Genomic DNA, 20,833 nt, shown 5'->3' with positions numbered 1-20,833 from the left:
GGTCAAGAAGTTAGAGTAAGTACTCTACCAAAGTGCAAAGTTAAACAAGATGATGAACTACTGTTGGATCAAGACTAAAACAACAGAACTAAGGAGCCTGACTTTCCCCTTAAGATGTAGCAGGCACAGGATGCAGTTCTATTATAGTACCTGTTAGCGTCGTCAAAGGCAAGACCGATTCGGTATCGATAACGTCAGATGCCTGGATAAAGCCATGTGGTGAAGGAACAATAAGTATTGTTTCATCGTCAATGGTTGTCTGATCAACTTGTTCTTCTATGGTAGGAGACTCGAGGTCCTAAACAATAGCAATTCAAAAAAATCAGATTCTGACTTCTTTGTCAGTTTTAAGATCCCTAACACATTTAGGTTTAAAAGGACTTAAATTCAAACACTGTCCCATATTTTATAAAGCAAAGAAAAATGAAGCCTTAAAATGGACAAAAGTAATGACCCCCTACTCTCTTAAATATTGACAAAACAGAACCTAAAAGAAGCAATTCAGTTACAGGTTCCCTGAATGTAGAAGAAACAAATGCTGTTACACTGGGGTCAGTAAGGTGGTTAAGCTGAACCATCAGGACCTATTATTAACCACCCTCCTGAAAATGATTCCATAGGTTTTCAACAATTCTCAGTCTACTGGAAGGATAGGGGGGAAAGGTTTTAGTGAAGCACAGTGCTAAGAGGAATACTACTGTCTGACGGATACTTGTGAGGTCACAGGTAGGGGTTTGCACTTGATTTTGTGTCTAGAGAAAAAAGGAAGGTATTGGAGGATGTATGACCTTTACTTCCCCCAGATCATTTTTAGGCTCTTTAAAAACTGCAGGTTTGAGGCTCAAGGCAAGAACCCAGAGCCTGTTTCCCTGGCTGCAACTTACCTCAGTAACGTAAGCACGGGCTAAAGGAGAAGACGACTCCTCTTGTTTAAGGTCGGTGTCAGAGATTTCTTCTGTTCTGACCATAACACTATCCATCAGTTCTGTGCTATTTTGGTTACTGAATTTGGATACATGAGCATCATTAAATGATGGCTCTACAGTTATCTTAGGCTGATGAATTTCATCGGGGAAAGTGTCTGCTTCTAGGGCATCTGGAGGCTCAGGAAAATCAGATGAGTGAATATCACTATCTACCGTCAGTTCTGCTTGGGACATGGAAGAAGTGATGTCCTCTGTGGCAACAGTCTGGATGATGACTCTTGGTGTGTGACACTGTACTGTGACATTGTCACTTGTGTTCAACAAATGTTCTGGCTATAAAATGTTAAAGAAAAGCAATGGTAAAGTGAAAAAGGACCTACCAGACTCGTGTTACAGACAAAAAATACCATCTACAGATGGTACCCTACTGTCCCTTCCCCACCCCTCCCCTCTGGAATGGTTGAATTCTTACACTATTTTTCTAAAACCCCTGTCAATCTCCTGTAAGGACAGACATGGGATGAGGGTTATATCCCAATGAAGGCAGAGTGATGGTGTAAAACCTTGTTCCCAAGGCAACGGTGGTAGGAAACATTGTTTAAATAAATGGACGACATTAGTTCTGGTTCTTAAACTTTCTGTCAACAAATCCTGTTCCCTAACAAGTACTTGGATACTTGAAGGGAATACATAATCGATTTTTCCCCCCGAGATACATTATTTTTGAAGGCACATGGGTTTCATCATAGTATTAAAAATAAAAGCCATTTGGTGACACTTCTCAGTTTAGCCAGTCTAGAGAAAATAGAAAAATCAAGGAACGAAGGTAACATACGGATAGAGCATGGACAATAATCTGTTCAGGAGAAGCAGGAGCAGCAGCTGTCAGGGTTACTGTGGGACTAGCCGTCAGAGTTAGGGGAAGGCCTTGGCTTGAGCTTGTTTGAAGTAGGTATGTGCCTGGAGTGCCAGTGGGCTGTAAATGGAAAGACTAAGGGAAAAAAATGAAGATCAATACAGGTGCAAGAACACGGAGTAAGTACGCTTATGTACACTTATAAGTCTAGCTTTACATCCAAAACAGGGACTTCAGTTTAGCCACACACATATTTCCCCATCCTGAAGGTGCCATCAAGTAACAAAATGAAGACTATAATATTCTTGACTTGTCCCAAGTCCTTAGTTGTTCTGGAGATTTACCAGAGAGACCAGGTCAAGCCCTGATCCTGCTCTTCACTCTCATGTATGTCTATGATCTGGTCTTAGCTATTTATTTCAAGGCACCAAGAATGGCTGCCTAAGCCACTGTGTCCAGTGCAGTAACCTACCTGCACAATCTTCCTTTACCACATATAAAACTGGCAATCTCCGCCCCCCCAGCCTCCCACTTTTTTAAAGTTTCACATTTTTGAAAAGGTACTACAGCAGAGTTGACCTGGACAGATTTTTTTCATAGTATAAGAAGAAATGTACATGGATAGCAATTCAAAATCTGAATGAAAAAGAAAATTCCTGTTTGAAAAGCTGGTTAACTGATAATATGTTTATCTCTGGAGATTTTTTTTTAAATAAAACTAACAAAACTATTCAACATCAAGTCTTTCACAGCCATAGGTTTCTATAGAATAATTTCAGTTTGCTTTATCCTTCCTCCCCCACCCCCCCAGGAAAGTATTTGCATTTGAAAGACAGGGTGACATTGAAGTCCTACAGCCTGTGGTCTTGTGTACTTGAGTCACAACAACTCTTCTGGGTACTAATTCAATGAATCTAGGTTTCCTTATTGGCAAAGGGGGCATAATCACTAACCCCCAGGGAAGGGGTTGTGAGCATTACAAATTATTACAAAAGAGTGTCTGGCACACGGGGGCTCAATTTCTTTCTTCCCTCTTCATAGAAGTAAAAGCTGATCTTTTAATAAATACAACCTTTAGTAAATTACATGTGGTCAGGCAGGACAGTAAATATTACATATATGCATTTTATTTAATACACTTAAATTCACATAATCAGTTTTTTGAAGCTGAAGCACTATTATCATCCTCTTTTACTAAATTAGGACAGAAGTTTCTAAACACTTGATCGTAACCCAAGTTAAAACCTGGACACATACTCTAAATGTATGTGTATTTATTACTTTGGCCAGGGGCAGGAAGGGAGTTGGCAAAGGTTATCCACCTGTGATAAACACATTCCTGTTTTGGAGACCACAGGATTAAGAAGTGGAAGCTTAGGTTAAGTAAGTTGCTAGTAAAAGTTCCAAAATTGTTCTAAAAGAGAACTTCTTGCTGTGTTGGCCATCCTCATGAGATTTGGCTGTGCAGAGGATAAATTCTTGCACTAATACCTCATAATTTAAATACTATCTACTTTCTATATTCTTCCTGAAAAATGAGCTAATTTTGGGCATTACCCATTTTAGTAAACAGAACAAGAACAAGGACTTAAAATTTTTCTATCACACCCAAAAGAAAAACCCATTCAAATTAGCAATCATGGCCCATTGCTCCCCAAAACCTCTTAGGAAACCTCATAATAGGCATTAATCTACTTTTTTTTTTGTCTCTACAGATTTGCCTATTTTAGACATTTCAAAGAAACAGGAGTCAAACACTTTACAGTATTTTGCATCTCATTTCACTTAGCAAAATGTCTTCAAGGTTCATCCCAGGGACATGTTATCAGTACTTCCTTTGTTCCTTTTTACTGCTGAATAATTGTGTGGCTATAGCACATTTTAATTACCCATTCATTGGGATGGACATGTGCGTTTCCACTTTTTGGTTATTATGAATACAAACATTCATGTTCAAGTTTATGCAAACGCGCTTTCATTTCAAGAGAAATGAATATATATTGGATTAGAATTGGTGGCTCAGATGTTAACTATATTGTTTTACCTTTTTAGGAACTGCAAGATTCTTTTGCAAAGGGGCTAGTACGGTATTTACTGAGAGTACTGTGAAATAATTCATTCCACAAACCTTTTCTCAGATAACCAGTATAAACTTTTTGGTTGCACATGGTGTCTGTTTAGCACTCCACCCAGGGGCACCAGGATGGCTTAGTCGGTTGAGCATCCGACTTTGGCTCAGGTCATCACCTCACGGTTTGTGTGTTCGAGCCCTACATCGGGCTCTGTGCTGACAGTGCAGATCCTGCTTGGGATTCTCTCTCACCTTTTGTCCCTCCCCACTCACGCTTTCTCTCTCAAAATAAATAAATCAACTTAAAAATACTTTAAAAATTAAAAACAATAAAAAATTTAAAAATTATTAAAATGGCAAATTAAAAAAAGGACTCCATACAAATCCATAGCATGCACCCTACTCATTAAGCACTGTCACTTTCATATATTATTATTGGCTTATATACAGGTGAAAAAAAAGACTGAAGTTAATTATAAAAGTGAAAGTCTGATTTATGTCCTCTTAACCATCTGGTCTCAAAAACACGGACATAGTTGTACGTAATGCCATTCATGGTAATTTCTGTTTCTTTTGTTCATGTGATAACAGTGTAAAACCAGTAATTTTTTTAATGCATAAAATGGCCAATATCTATTTTGTGCAGTATTACTCACTGGAAGAATCTCAAATGTCTGTAGTGTTCCACTGTTTAGTGTTATTGTTTCCGAGTCAACAGTAGCGGCAGGGGACTCCGTTGAAGCTATGGTGAGAACAAGGACAAAATAAATAAAAGACATATTCTCATACTGAATAATTTGCATGGAAACCTGAAGTCATTTAATCTTATGAGAGAAGAAATCTAATGGATTTACCTGGGATGGCATAGATCAGGGTTGGCAAACCACGGCTCATACCCAAATCCAGCCCACTACCAGTTTTTGTAAATAAAATATTAGAGGAGCAGGGCCACACCTGTTTATTTTCTATGGTTGCCTTTGCACTACAAGGACAGAGATGACTAGCTGTGATACAGTACCTGTTAACTCCTGGTATTAATCACAAAATATTTCTAGTATTAAGAAGTAAGAGGGAGACACTAAGGCTAACTTACAAAGCAAGAGAAAGTGGATAAAAAAAAATAAATTTTCCCTGGATATTCTGGTAAGCAAGTACAGATGACTGGAACAGTAGTCCCCAAACACGAGGCTTTAGTTCTAGCAACATTACTTCTGAGAATGTAAACCTGAGCAAGTAACTTAATTTGAACTTAACTTATTAATGTTTAGAGATTTTGGCTGTCCTTCCTACATCATGGGAGTTGTTGGGAGGACCAAAAACATGAAATATAAGAGAATACTATTTCAGAATACCACATATGGGAGACTGAACAGCTCATTAGAGATCACATCATATAATCTCCTTATAGATGTGTCAGTTGAGGCTTTATTTAAACTTGGGCAGTGTTGGTTACACCTGATCAAGGTTATTAGGAACTATAACTAGAAGACATGTTATCTCTTGGTGCTTTCAATTGTACCTGCAGATAAACCCATGTGAAAAAAAGATTTGGAATCGGCTTTTAATCTGTAGTTTTTACTACAACTATAATACATCTCAGTGAGAAAGGAAGAGACCCTTTTCAAAATAAATGCACTTGATTTATGTTATTTCTCTATTAGATGGATTCTTAAGATCATACCTAGAATAATTTAAAGTGATTCCCAATAAATAACCTAAGTCATGGGTAAACAAACTATGGGCAGGGACAGATGTGGCCCAAAGCGAAGAATGGTTTTTACATTTTTACAGGATTGTTTAAAAACCAGAATATTCCACAAAGTCCTATGTGGGCTCCAGACCCTACCATGTTTATATTTACTATTCTGGCTTAAAGTGTAACAATCCCTGACTCCTAACACAAAGGAAAAAACAATCCTGAGATTTTAGCCTGAATGCAAACAGTAACTGATGTGTTGTAAAACTCTTACTGTACTCACATTTCTTGCTGAAAGAAAATTATTCTACATATATTTAAAAAAAAAAAAGCCATCTTGTAAATATCAGGGTACCAATTCTAAAATGTCTGTATTGCCAGTAACTATAGTCATTCCAATGTCCAAGGAAGGTTCTACCAGTCTCTGCACAATCTACAGCCAACAGTAGCTCTCATATTTGTGGCAGACCAGTAATTTCAGTTGCTTTGCAATTCTTCATACTATAAGGGAAAATAAACAGGGCTAACGAATTTTTTCATGCCTTTATATTACATTGGTGGAAAGCTAATGCAAATAACCAAACTTAAACTAGGACTGTAAGACAGGCATGATTAAAGATCCAAGGTAACTTTGACAGTCACTGGATACAGGAGGTGTTACTACCACCAATAGATAGCTCAGTGATTCTCAAAATGGGATCATAGGGTACATTTGAAACCCTGTAGGGTGTTTTTATATTTTGCCATAATGATTAGAAAGTATTACTGGCATTCTGTGGGTGAGGTCAAGGGACAAGGAGCATCTTACAATGTGTAGGACAGCCCTGGTAACAATGAATTGTCCCACTCAAAATGCCAATAATCCCCTGACTGAGAAAGACACACAGCAATTGGTATACTCTCGGCAACGACCTTGCCATAGGCATAGCATTTAGGGAGAGAAAAGAAATGAGGTGAACATGAATAATAATATGGTTCTGAGAATTTTATTTTCATTCTTTTTCTGTTACTCTATCATGGAAAAAAGGGCAGAAATATCAACCTGGTTTAGATCTCAGGAAATAAGTTTCCCTCCCTATACCAACTGTTGGTTTCTCATAATCTCCTTAAGCACAAAAAATGTCAGAGGCTAAGGAAAAGAAGGGTAAACACAACAGTTCCCACAGGAAACTAGCTCTTCACTTCCTGAAGAAAGTCTTTAATCTCATCAAAACCATTTCTTCTACATATGGCCTCAAGTCCACCCCCAATCCCTGTGCCTTCTGGTGAATTACTACAAATGATGTGCCACCTTGTGAAGTTTATTTCCTTACTAAACTGACTAGAGTTCAGGTAGTGTTTTATTAATCATTCTTTGTAACATCTAAAAGAAAGGATTTCAAATGGTTTATGAAGGCTGGGCAGTTGGTTATCAGTCCTTCCTGTCACACTCAACTTTTGTGCAAATATTGAGCTAATAAACATAAAATGCCTTGGACTGCCTTTGTCAACTTGTACAAATTTCTATCCACATTCTAGAAGAATGAAGGGTATTAGATGGTAAAGCCATTAACAAATTGTATAGGTCCCATAATGGCAAGGGGTCTTGAGTAATAAACACTTACAGACATGGGTGATCTGGACCGGAATCTGCAAGGCTGCCACGGGGCTTGGAGACATGGCTGTGCTGTCTTCCAAGCGGGCGACTCTGATCTGGACATGCTGTACACTGGAATTGGAATTACTGTTTGGAACTCCAGATCCTGATTTATTCTCCAAAAGCGTTGGGTTGTTTTTTTGGTTCTCATGTAACTGTTTAAGACCTTTTATTAAGACTGAAGGGAGATGGGTAGACAAAAAGAACATTGATTCTCCGACAGACCACCATCTAAGCAGCAAGGGAGGTGGGGGTAAGGAGGGAAAGTATTTGGAATAAATAATTGTATACTGCATGTGAGATCTCAGCAAAATAGTAATAAAAATATTTTAAGGCTACAACCTGTCTGGAAATTTGTGGAAACACTATCCATCACAAGAAATTAAAAAAAATTCATAGTATTATTCTTGTCAACCAAGATGCATTAGAAAAAACACAAAACCCTGTGTGGAACATGAAAATAAGACCTCTTCAATGTCCTAAGGCTTCAGGATAAAATTCTTCTTACTTAAGAAGAATATTGTTAATGCAAAGTAGCTTATTTTCTTTTCAAAACGAATAGTGTACGCCCTCCAACCCCCTCCAGGACTCAAGGACACTTAACTCACACCTCCAGAGTAGCAGCTCATCTTTAGCAAACAGTACTCTGCAACCACCTTGAATTCTTGTACAGGAAAGCAAAATCTACACTTGTCACCCTCCACTAGTCATGATAAACTCTGTAAGCCCTTTCAGGTGATAGTAAAATCTGGGTGGGTTCATGTCACATTAGTATTCACTCACTCTTCTGGGTTTAACACCTGATTTATAAATTTATAACTATGTGTTAAAAAAAATATATATTTTCATCAAGCCAGAGTTCTTCAGAATATAATTTTCCTTTGGAAAAATGGGAAGTTGGAGAACTATACCAAGGGGAATGAATTTGATGACCTTAATTAAACAGACTGTACGACTTAGATGCACACCCTATGTGCAAAGCAGGCAATGAAGAGCCAAAAGTGCTCTGCCTCATTTTAAGCAAACCCAAGTTAATATCTCTAGATTTAGATAACAAACGAATTACAATTTACTCTTTGTACTATAAAACCACTAAGGAATTTCTCTAAATGACAAACCCAGTTAAGATATTTGAAATTATTCAACACATAAAAGTTGATTTAAACCTAAGTTTTCAAAAATACATCTTTGTACACAATATCTAAAATCAATTTCTTCTTCACAGTTTATATGAGAACAAGAATGTATGTCAACTGTGTATATTTTCATCTCAGCTGCTTTAAGAATTACAAATCACATCAACTCTTCTCAAGGGAAGAAAAGACAGTTGCCCCCCAAAATAGGGCAGAGGTTTAAAAGAAGTTCTGCCATGATTCAGATCTCTAGCTGAGGCAAAGAACTTCTAACCTCTAAGTAAGTCCTGAGGAGTAAAAATGGTAAGACTTGGGAAGGACTTAAGAATCAAATAATACATTACCAGGAAATGAAACATCCTTATGATTTGCAATTTGCCTTTTGATGGTCCACCATTTACTTCGAAGCCACTGTGGTGAACGGACACTGCTCCATCCCTCTGCTAACAGATCCCAGTTTATGTCATTTTCATCAGCTACATCAAGCTCTGCTATCCTACAGGTTAAAACAACCATTTGTTACATGTTATTTATTTCTCTGTAAGAAACCTCCTCTGACTACACGTGATGGCAATGGCAATAAAGGGAATGTCAACTTATGTTGGAGATGCTTTAAGGTGTATGGGAAGGAAGGGATTCCAGGAGTGCACACTGCTTCCAGAGCTGAGAGCTATGAAATCCCACCAGCAAGAGCCTTTTGTTAATGGTGCAACTGATGGGCCCGAGTGTAAATGGTGACAACCAGATGAAACACTGTAAAGGAAAGGGAGTAGCTAAAGGTTATTAGAACAGGATAAGAGCAGGTTTAGTTGTATAGTGTTCTGCAATGTTTTATAGTGTGTTAGAGCAAGTTATTTCCTACATCTGAGCTTTTCCGTTTCTATACTAAAAATGTTTAGAAATGAGCTATTTGTAGACGACTATTTACAAAAAGTGTATTAAAAACAAAACCCCAAATGTTGAAAAAAACAAAAACAATGCTCCAGCAACAACCAAAACATTAACAACCATTATAATAGCACAACCAAATTTTGGGGTATGAACGGTCTACTTGTTTTCTAGCTTCAACTGTCATGATGATTTTGATTTTCAGGAGGGAGTAGCTTCTATTACTTCAAGGTCTCAAACATTTTCTTGCTGGTATTTTTGCCCATTTGGGTCACTGATTCTTAATGGTTAAAACGACTAATTTAAAAAAGAAGCTTAGGATTATCTCCTAGCTATGTTTGGATACGTGTGAAATGGAAGTATCCGATTCGGCCCAGTATGAAGGTGTGGGGTAACTGTAGTTGAACCCCCTTCTTGGCAATCCAAACAGCCCAAGAGTGAAGGGCATGGAGACTGAACAGCCCTCTTCCCCTTGACACGGTCTCCCTCTGCTAGGAGTGAGGCACATTGCTGGGACGGTGGCAAGCTGCAGGGCCACCGCCTGTGCCATACCTGTTCTGTGGACAGAGAGGACTTCAGTCTCTACGCCTTCAATCTGCTACTTTGCACGAGCACTAAATCCACTAAAAAGGAACACAAAACAAAAAAAGCTCAATATGAAATACATAGGATCTGAAGGATCCTCTCTCTATGGATCCTTTCTCTATGGAAAGGATGCTTTTCAGACATTAGGCATCTAGGGAGACCCAAAGAGGAAAATCCATCAAGATACCTAGAGCCATTAAGCAGCTTTTGTTATTAAAAGATCTAGGACACGAACCTGAGGATGAGATTGATTTCATCTTCCTTGGTCCATTCAGTACCTCCACTTTGTTTCCAGTTCAGGTAGTTGAGCCATTTAGAGCGACACTGCTTTTCTGAGCGGGTCCCCACTCGTTCTGCCACAGCTGCCCAAGACACGCCCTGTGTCACTATGTCACCGGGCTCAGTGCTTGTCAATTCATGAACCACCTCTGCAAGTCTCTTTTCCTCTTCTTCTGTCCACTTCCCTAAAAGAAGGAAATCATCTAGACTACTACTGCTACTTTTTTTTTTTTTTCCAAATCAGATTCAGCCCTGTATTTCCAAGGACTGATGGGAAGTACACAGTAACACCCAAAGTATTTCTGAATGACCCGGGGGTGGGAAACTGCACACATCTACTAAGACAGTTGTTTTACTAGCCTATACTAGCCCAGTAAGGTTCTTGGTATCAAAGAAAATACAGAGTCTTGTAGAAAACAATGACCGACTCTTAAAGGAAAGAAAAACTACCCAATATATACCTAGAAAGAATTCTGTACTGTCAAGTTGCATTAAGTGTAAGTAGGAAGAGCTTCACTAATGGCATGATGGACAAAGAAACACACAATTTTTACTTAGTATCACCTAAGATTCCTGCTCTGCAGAAATGTAGTAAGCCAACAGAGATCCTTCATTACAGTAATGAATGGTGTAACTCCTATGGGCTTCCGCCCATTTTAGTAAAAATGAAAACTAGGTTTACATGATTTCCTTTCCCCCCATCCCAACTCCAAGAAACTGTGATAAAAGAGAAGTCTGAGACTGGCACTCACACATGATTTTACTCAAGGCTTTCCTGAAGCCATAAACCAGTAATAACACCAAATGATTCTCTTTGGTCTTTTCTTAAGGATCAAGCAGAAAAACGGGAAAAGAAGAGAAACTTTTTACCCCTCCCACTTCTGTTTCCATTTTGTTATTAGTAACTAAAAATATCTAGAAAATTTCAAAAGTGTCACTATGCCTGCTTTAGGGATTCCATTCATTCAACAAATATTTACTGAACATCTATTATGTGCTAGGCATAGTTCTGGATACCACATACTCAAGGCAAAATCCTGCTCTCCTGCTTTAGCATGAGTGTCTCATAGTGTGGTACAAAAAAAGAGAAGTCATGATCAGAAATACTATGTAGCAACATGAAAAGCAAACAGGCGAATCAATCCCTCAGACTGGCAATCAGGAAATGGCAGTGTTTTTCCATTATTATGCTAACAAAAGGGGTTCTGCTCTCAGAATGTCTTACATAAAACGCTAGGGTCCCATCCTAAATCTAAAGCTCCTATTCCAGCTTCATTCATTAAGCTGTCATTCACAGAATAACAAGAGTTAGTGGAATTTCTGTTCTCACTGTCTTGCAGGTCATAGTGCTGGTGGAATGGTTACTCAGAAAATATTCCTAATTCCACTTTAGCAGGATAGGGAGGTGAAAACAGAAAATATATACACTGAAAGCTTAACTTGATAACTATTTTTTTTTTTTTTTAATTCAAAGAATGAGCAGAGTGTGGATCCTTCAGAGAATTTTGGGGCTAAAAGGGAACAATGAGATCATTCTAACCTCTTTCTTTTTTACAGAGGAAACTGAGGCTCAGAAAGATTGAGTGAGAGTTAGTGGCAAAGCCTAAATACTGTTGTTGATGACAAAGGTTAGGTTTAACAGTGTCATCTGTTAAAAGTTAAAAAGGCATTTGTGGTCTGGGGGTTGAAACAAAAGTCGCAAGTTTTTTTCTATGGAAAAATATACTTATTTGTTTGAAATAAGCAAAAGAGAGCCACACCTTTGGAATATAACTTCTTAAGTTGTGATCTGCCTGAACTAAAGTGTTTTATAAACCTGAGTTGATAAGCTTGTTAACGTAAGCTCCACAGTTGGATGGGCTTAAATTAAAACAAACTCCTGTATGTAAGCCTTAATGATAAATACTTTCACAACCGGAGCAGTTATGAGTTGCTACAAAAAGGAAACATGGTACATACCTAAAACGACTGAAAAGTGAGATGTGTCCCTGTGAACAGTGTCATCTCACACAAAAGAAAACTGAAGGATTACTTAGGTCTATAAAGCTTGATGAAAAAGCAAGACTAGAAAATAAAATCTGAATTAAAATTGTGGTAGGGTCCCCTCCCTAAGGAAAGAAAAGGAAAAAAAAAACCCTCAAGGCAACCTTGCTATTTGCTTACTTGACAACATCCCTCAAGACCTTGTAAAATGAGACCACTTAACATCAGACCACATGTTTGTGTGTTACCATATATGGGAGACGAAGTAAAAAAATACATAGAAAACTACACCACGTGGCGTTCGGGGCTCAGTTCTTTGGGTACGAACCCAGCTGAGCGGTGCCAGCAGGAATAAAGTTGCTTCCTGGAAAGAAAAGCCTCAGTGTTATGACTCTCTGTGCGAGAATCCTGCTACATTACTGGGGGGCTGGTCTGGGATTCAGACAGTGCATTTCCACCTCCTTTGCCACCGGGGCTGCAAACCTCCGGGTGCCGGGAGAGGCAGCCTCACCTGGTGCCAGCAGGCCGCTTGATCCACAGGAGACCAGCCCTCCTGGCACACCGGGGCAACAACCCCCGTAGGTGCTCATGGAACCCAAGAGGCCCAGGAACCGGCTCAGGGATGCCCATCAGCCTTCTAAGAACCCAGGTTCGTTTTGGCAGACCTGCCCGTAAGAGGCAGAAGGGGAGCCTGATCACCTCCCAGAGGTGCACTAGTAGTTCCACAAGGGACGAGGAATGAAGCTGCAACACTAAGGTGTTGGTGCTGGGCAGCATGTTGGAGTCGCCGTGTGACTGTGTATGGGGACTTGTGTCTCCTTCATTTCCTTGGTCAACGACTATAATTCAAGCCAACTGTCTCTGGTTATTCTACCTCAGAACGGGGACTTGAGGGAATATTCCCAAGCAGCTGCCGAAACTCCTTTTGTTTCGGGGAAATTCCCTGTCTTCTCAGGACTGACATGGACTGTCTCGTTCCACTGGTGGCAAACAAAACAAAAGAAACCTGGAGTCTGCTCCTCTGAGCTGCCAAGATTTAAAACTGGGAATTCTCTTCTCTGCCTTCCGCTGGCACCTGTCTCTTCTGTCTTCCCTTCCCCGCTCCTGTTTCTGCACCACCTGGGGGGCGGCTGGCACAACTGGCTCCTCAATGCCTCAGGCACCATCAGCTCCTCCTCCCACCCTAGATGTCTAGGAACAAAGACCACCGATGTCAGATTTCCCCACCAACGTTGCAGGTAAAAATTAACCAAGGGGAACAAATTGTCTTACGTGGACTCAAGTAAAACGTATTCAGTGTTTAAGCTAATTTAAGTTTGTTGGTTTGAGATAGATGTTTATTAACATTAAAAAAAACTTTTATTCTACCTTGATTTGCTGAGGGTCAAATAAGCTCATGTTATCTCTGTTCCAATTTGTTAACAAAAGGATGACTTAAAGTGACAGTTAATTTTGTCGGTCTCTTAAGTTTTCATGGGTAATTGTTAAGATAGCTTTCAGTCTTTGGTAACCTAAAACGTTAATGTTTTACTTGCATGATAAACTAAGATTGAATTCATTGGATATCTAACAAGATAAGAGGCTAAAGCACTAATTACTAGATGTAGGTTTGTGCTTCTGACTTGTGGCAAAAAACCCAAAAAACCTAAGGATCTTTAGAACTGGTGAAAACATGCTTTGTGCTTAATGGATTTATAAGCTTGCCATCTAAAAAAAAATTCTGATGTAACAGAGAGTTCACAATTGGTTACTAGTTTTCACTGGAGACTAAGGTTTCTAAGAGTTAAATTCCTGCTACAAAGTGAATGACAAATTTCTTCCCAGGACAGAAGACAGGGCATATGTGAAAGGCCAGGAAGCGCCAATGGAGACCAGAGAAGCCAGCCGGGGCGCTCACAGTACCTGTGTTGCAAGTATCCTTCATCAGTCGGCACCGATCTTTGACGGAAGACGCGCTTCTTCCTAGCGCCGCCCCTATTGTTGCCCAGTCATTGCCATGCTTTATCCGGAGCCTAAAACAAGAGTCTGCCAATCAGCATTTGGTTCAACTGTTTTCTCCCTTTTAATTTCATCATTTATTCTTCATTCTTCTTCTTCCCATTTGAGTGGTTTGGAAGTTGTGGGCAGCAATACTTTGAGAGCCAAAGTTTGAAAGTGTGGCCTTTTTTTGGGGTCCACAGTTGTCTGTGGGTGAAAAAAAAACAGGCAGCAATTGCCTTTTTCCTGGGTCAGAGAAGAAATAAGTAACTTGGATATGTGTTCAAAAAAGACCAAATTTCCCCTCAGGTTACTGACAATCTCCCAGGCAATCCCCAGATTGTTCCCTTTTGAGTACTCCTAACAAGCTCTTCTCAGTCATCTGAAAAAGTTTCACAAGGTGCTATCATTATAACAAGGACCAGCCTTCAATTTTCACCATGATCCATACAATCCATTTACCCATACTTTATGGCCCTGCTCAACGAAGCAAAATTATTTTTCCTGTGAAATAGCCTTTATAAGGTAGAGTCCGCCCAGATATTAAGTAAAACATTTGCTAAGTCATCATTTTAAACACAGAGTAGCACAACCCTGGTTTTAATTCCGTATGTAAGTTCCTGAGGTCCAGTCTTCAGGCCACCAAGAATGGCCATCTAGTCTCTTCTGTAACCCTTATCAGTGGTCTGCCACACATTTCATTCGGCAGCTCACAACAGGAGACTAAATTTATGGGCATTTATGGGCATACTCTGCACGTATGGATCTGAAAAGTTCTTTTTTACGGTCTCATGCTTAACAGCAGGATTAAATATACCAGTCTACTAAAACTCTCTTGACATTTTCAAAATAAAAGTTTTAAACACAAAGATATTTTTTTAGAAAGGTAAAACCCAACTATCAGAATTAATGAAAAGGAAAAAAATTGTTAAACTTACTCCTTGAGCTTTTCAATTTCTTCAGGTGTATATCTAGAAATTTAAACAAATTTTTAAAAAGATGAATTAAAACAAAGAATGCTAAACAACCTTGATAAAAATCAGATTTTCACTTAGGGAGCCAAATGGTAAGTCACTTAGCATAATGATAATATTTTTAAAGTGACTAATTTCAAGGTAAATGACTGAAAATTAAAACTAATGCTTCTATTTTTTTTTGCAAAAAAAAAAACCTTTTAGCTGTAACAAAAGTAATTAATGTATATTTTTCTCTAGGAAAATTCAACATTTAAAACATATTTGCTCCTATTTTGTTTAACTTTCCCTTTATTTCAAAACTGGTTTCAGGTCCTCTGATAGTTATTCCGAAAGACTTATGCATGACATTATAAACCAGAGCCAAGATGCAAATCTATGGTGAATTCTCACAAGGCACTGAAAAATTTAAAATTCTCTTCATTTCCACTACCCATGCATGGACATCTGCCATACTCTTGCTTTAATGTAAAGGCTCTTTTTCTTTAGTTGGGCAAGTACTCAAAACAGCCATTGCAATTTCTTTTTAAAAGCAGTATCTAATAAGCTGTCCTATGACTACCTAAAATTTCCAAAGAGAAATTATAAATATGTTAGTAACACTATATAATCATTGAGTTGAAAAAAAGATGCCTTCCCATAAATGTTGCCTATAACAGAAATCCATGCATTGTATTCAGAAATTTAGTTATTTTTCCACTCTGGTTTTATTAAAAAAAAAAAAAAAAGTCACTAACCTAGGAAATGCTATACTATAAAAAAAAAAAAAATTGAATAAGAACAATGTTACTGATGAATTGAGGTTTTTCCACACTTCCTAAATCTTTAACCACTATAATACATTTTATTATAACGTTACTTTATTACAAAGCAGAGTTTGATGCATGAAGACAGCTAAGTCTAAAATCTGACATATATAAGGGGATTTAGATTCTAGTTTCTAGGAGCCCTTGTTAAAATGAGGTTTCCATATTTATAACATGGAAATGGAGAGAAAAAATATTAACACAACAAACTAATCATAGCTGTCTCCAATTAAAGTTTTAATCATAACTATACTTTAAAAAATGAAAGCTCCTTAAGGTATTTCCCCTAATTACATGAAAACATGCAGCATTACAAGTTTTCATACTTTCCCACATGGTTTCTGTCATCATACATGCGAAGCACTCTTCTATAAACTGCAAACAAAGGCCGGTTCAGACCCCATGCTATAGTCCTGTAGAAATCTTTTCTTTCGTCTTTTGACATCTCAAAGATGATTTCTGTAGCATCTTTTATTCCGCGTGCCTAAATGGGTTACATTTCTTTGATTTAGGGATTTCTGATAAAATGCATATGGATATACTATGCTTTTTAAAAGTTGTTTCTTTTATGTTCAAGATCACCAATGGCATTTAGAAAAATAATGCATTGTTAATTCATTAATAAGTCAAATATAAACTTTAGAATGTTTCAAGAGATAATAAAGTGATACTTTAATGTTCCAAAAAGAAACTGTATAAAATTCAGTAAAGTTGTGTCAACCCCTTTTACAACAGAAAAATATTAAAATCTAAAGTAGAAAATCATAACAAAATTAATGGAATGAGGAATCAAGTAACAGAAATGACAAGCAATGCTAAAAAATGCTTCTTTCAAAAGATCCATTAAGACTAATAAAATATGAAAAGATAAACTTACAGAAAAACTAAAAGACAAAACCATACTGGAAATGAAAAACATGGGGCCTAAATAGAAATGCTACAGAGTAGAGAATTAAACATTATGAAAATTCTATGGCAATAAATTTGAAAACTTACATAAAATGAACAAACTCCTAGAAAAATTAAACTTACCAAAATAGACTCAGGAAGAGAAAGAAAATCTAGACCATCAAGAACATTTAATAAGTTATTAATAATTTTCTCACAATGGAAACACCAGGCCCACATGGCTTTATAGGTAAATCCTACCAAACAATCAAGATAATTCTGATTTTTAAACTATTCTAGGGTATAGAAAAACAGGCGGGACACTTCTTCATTCTCTTTTATTAGGCTGACATAACCTCAATAACAAAACCAGACAAGGACAGTTTCAGAAAAGATTTTTCAGGTAAGCTCATTCATTAACATAGATCCTCTAAGTCCTTAAAGTATTTTAGCACAATGAACTCAACAATGTATAAAAAGGTTAATAATCAATGCAAAAAGTGAGCTTATTCCAGGAATACAAATTTGTGTTAATTTCAGAAAAAATTAGTTATTAATTATAAGATTTATGGAAAAAATATAAATATAAATATCAAGTTTGGTTTTGCTGACAATTTGATAAAAGAAAATATTTAGCAAGGCTGCCGCTTACGAAGTCAATATATAAAGTCATTTATTTGTGTTTCTATAGAAAGTTCCTAACAAAGTTTACAAGTTCTCATTTACAGTAACATCAAAATTAAAAGCAATAGGACTAAATCTTAGGCAAGTTACCCAAGTCCTTCATGGAGGAAAACAAACTATCAAAAGGCATTAAAGAGGAATTCACTACAATGGAGGGCTATACGATGTTCTCAGTAGCAAGATGAAATACTATAAAGATGTGAATTCCCCTCAAACTGATGCACAGATTCAATGCAGTCCCCCCAACAAATCCCAACAGTTTCCATTCTCTGCAACCTGATTCTAAATTTATAAAGGAAGAGCAAAGAGCCAAAACTAGCCAAGACATTCATAAAGAGACTTGTCCCACATTTATCTATACTTGTGCAGGTATCAACAAACAGAACCTGGGAACATATTAGAAAACCTAGAAACAAATGTGTGGAAACTAGATCTGGGACAGAATGGACATTGTACATTGGGAAAAGACTGATATTCCATAATGATGCCAGGACAACTGCCATCCATACAAAATAAAACAAAAAACCCCAACAACAGTGAAATCCTATCTCACAGCTATGGGAAAAAAAATCAGTATGAAAGGCAAAACTAAAACTTTTATGTCCTTGACACAGAGGAGGAGTACCTTCAACAACCATGCAAAATATAAAGGTAAAAATGATTATTTTTATATTGAAAATTAAGAATCTTTTTTCATCATATGACCCCTAGGGAGAAGGAAATGCTAGGCCACTGAATTGGGACAAGATATCTACAATACAAATAAACAAAAAAACCATTAGTAACCAGCATACATTAAGAATGTCTAGGGGCGCCTGGGTGGCGCAGTCGGTTAAGCGTCCGACTTCAACCAGGTCACGATCTCGCGGTCTGTGAGTTCGAGCCCCGCGTCAGGCTCTGGGCTGATGGCTCGGAGCCTGGAGCCTGTTTCCGATTCTGTGTCTCCCTCTCTCTCTGCCCCTCCCCCGTTCATGCTCTGTCTCTCTCTGTCCCAAAAATAAATAAACGTTGAAAAAAAAAAAATAAAAAAAAAAAGAATGTCTAGGGGCACTTGGGTGGCTCAGTCAGTCAAGCATCCCACTCTTGATTTTGGCTCAGGCCATGATCTCAGGGCTTGGGGAGATGGAGCCCCACATCAGGCTATGCGCTGACAGCACGGAGCCTGCTTAGGATTGTATTTCTTTTCTTTGTCCCTCACATATGCGTGCTCGCTCGCTCGCTCTAAATAAATAAATAAATAGTCTAGAAAATGAAAAAGAACCCTACGGAAAAACTGACAGAAAATACAAATAGGAATTTCAAAAAGGAAACACTAGAAATGGCCACTAAGCATATATAAAAGCATGTAATCAGAGAAATACAAGTTAAATCCATAATAAAATACCACTCACACCCATCAGATTTTTACATAATAGCAAAAAACCTAAAAAGACCCTAAATGACCACTGACTGCACCTGGGTAGGTATTTATCCTAGCATAATGAAATACAGCTAAAAAAATCAACAGGGAATGGATCACAAAATCACAACAAACAACAGAAATCAGTTAACACTCAGGATAAATCTATTTACATAAATTTCAAAAAGAAGTAAAATTATACTGATATGCATTATATACATTCTTTTGAATATGTAAAATTTCAGAGTAAGTCTCTAAATTTTTTAAAATTAATTTTCTTTTTTAAGTAATCTTTACACCCAACATGCATTTCAAACTCACGACTACAAGAGCAAAAGAGTGACACACTCTACTGACTGAGCCAGCCAGGAACCCCAAGTTTCTAAATTCTAGAATCGAAATTTTTCTTATGCAGTTTCAATTATGCAAATAATTAGGCCTAATATTTATAAGCCTAAATATATGAAAGGCAATGTGTTGCAGGATGACCATACATACAGTGAGATGGAAAGATTTTCTTTTTCTTCTGTTTTTTTTTTTTTTTCAAACTATTTGACAGTTACTTTCATTTATCTGACATCTAATTAATTGGTTTAAAAATGGCACCACAATGTTCTTAAACAGCAGCACATACTAAAAACCATGGTCAAATATCAAACAAATTATCTTTTCCCAAGATCAGTACATCTTTGTGGACATTTCCCATCTCTGCCAATCCATTCATTATTCTCCTAGTTATCCAAAAATAAAACATTCTGAATTTATTCCAACCCCTCATTTTCCCTCTTCCCCAACATCCAGTCACCAGGTTTCCTTAGAGATTACCTGCTTATCTGCCCTTTCCCTGAAAATTCTTCTCCCACCACCATAAAGTCTTTACTACTCTCATCTGGTCAACTGAAATGGTCATCTAAAAGCTCTCAAATTTCAGTCACATTCCCACCCTTTAATCCCTGGAAACCATCTACTCCAATCCCCTAGACAAGAAACCACCTTAATTCCCAAAGTTCAATGTTGTTACTGTTCGTCATTGCCTTATTTAAACCTGCAACATTTTTCCAGGTTTTTCCATTTTAACTAAAGTGTATGTGACCAGTGGACAACTTTAATACACTTCTAGATACATTTTCAATGGTCACTGCACTTGTGTTTCTCTTAAAAACAAACAAACAAAAAACCCCAAAAAACTAGTTTGCTAGGAATAATCTTTACCCATTAACAAAGAAATGAAGTGTTTCACTCTTTACAGTTCATAAAGCTTAGCTTGGGAAGAGTACAGCTTAAAATTAAGCTTTACAACGTGGATATTCTAGGCAGCAAATGTATTTATAATAGTGAAAAATAATATAAACCACCTAAGGATCAAACAATAGAATGGTTAAATAAATACTGTACTCCTCCCATTCCCAAACAGTGCTAATGGTCTATATTTCAAACATGCACTAACTCCTTTACAGGAATGGTCAGCAAATCTCTGGAAACATTTCCTTGAGAAGAGCACAGATCTACTCCACCAATTCCTCACTTAACTAAGTTACCACTTTTTCTCATTTTCCTATAGGAAAGAGTTCTAATTTTTTGGACTGGATTTCAAAGTCAAGTTTCCAGAGGCTAATTAACTCAGTTCAAGTTAAAAGGGCTAATTCAACGTGCTCTGGGTTTCATTTCTGATTCCTTGGTACTCAGCATTTACTCATGCTGTTCCCTCCAGCCCTATTCCAGTCTAAGTTCTATTTCTTAAAGATTCCGCTCAAATCCTTGATCTTCCAAGTATTTTCCCTAACTGTCCCAAACCCTAAAAATACACTCTTCCTTCTCTGATTTCATGCAGAATTTATCACTCACATGGTACAAAGCCTTGTGTTGGTCTTCACCTGCTTTCAACACTCCCAAATGAACTGCTGGCTTTTCAAACACCAGTACCTTGTGTTATAGGAATTCCTATCTCCAGTGCCTCAAAAATACTGTGTTCGAGAGACATTTACTGAAGAGGATGACTTAGCTAACATATAAGCCTCAACAGGAAAATGAACTAAATTATCCATTTTTTAA

At 37.6% G+C, this 20,833-nt stretch overlaps 1 protein-coding gene across 5 annotated transcripts in view; it reads right to left on the bottom strand.

The window, feature by feature from the left end:
- DMTF1 (cyclin D binding myb like transcription factor 1) overlaps nucleotides 1–20,833 on the bottom strand; it is a 44,949-nt gene that overhangs the window by 1,409 nt on the left and 22,707 nt on the right. For all 5 annotated transcript variants that reach the window (XM_047097350.1, XM_047097352.1, XM_047097351.1 and 2 more), the window contains 10 exons: nucleotides 16,137–16,294; nucleotides 14,969–15,001; nucleotides 13,956–14,065; nucleotides 10,027–10,255; nucleotides 8,663–8,814; nucleotides 7,154–7,363; nucleotides 4,510–4,595; nucleotides 1,762–1,917; nucleotides 885–1,259; nucleotides 151–298 (listed from right to left, as the gene is read on the bottom strand). In XM_047097350.1, the coding sequence (XP_046953306.1) occupies nucleotides 151–298; nucleotides 885–1,259; nucleotides 1,762–1,917; nucleotides 4,510–4,595; nucleotides 7,154–7,363; nucleotides 8,663–8,814; nucleotides 10,027–10,255; nucleotides 13,956–14,065; nucleotides 14,969–15,001; nucleotides 16,137–16,294 (1,657 nt within the window). The remainder of the gene's footprint in view (nucleotides 1–150; nucleotides 299–884; nucleotides 1,260–1,761; nucleotides 1,918–4,509; nucleotides 4,596–7,153; nucleotides 7,364–8,662; nucleotides 8,815–10,026; nucleotides 10,256–13,955; nucleotides 14,066–14,968; nucleotides 15,002–16,136; nucleotides 16,295–20,833) is intronic.

This window comes from Lynx rufus, unplaced genomic scaffold (genome assembly GCF_022079265.1).
Source record: "Lynx rufus isolate CCGP_SWC_20201006 ecotype Redwood Valley unplaced genomic scaffold, mLynRuf1.p SCAF_4, whole genome shotgun sequence".
In the NCBI taxonomy this organism is placed as follows: Eukaryota; Metazoa; Chordata; class Mammalia; order Carnivora; family Felidae; genus Lynx; species Lynx rufus.
The sequence above is the reverse complement of the archived record's forward strand: the minus strand, read 5'-3'. Positions and strand labels throughout refer to the sequence as shown.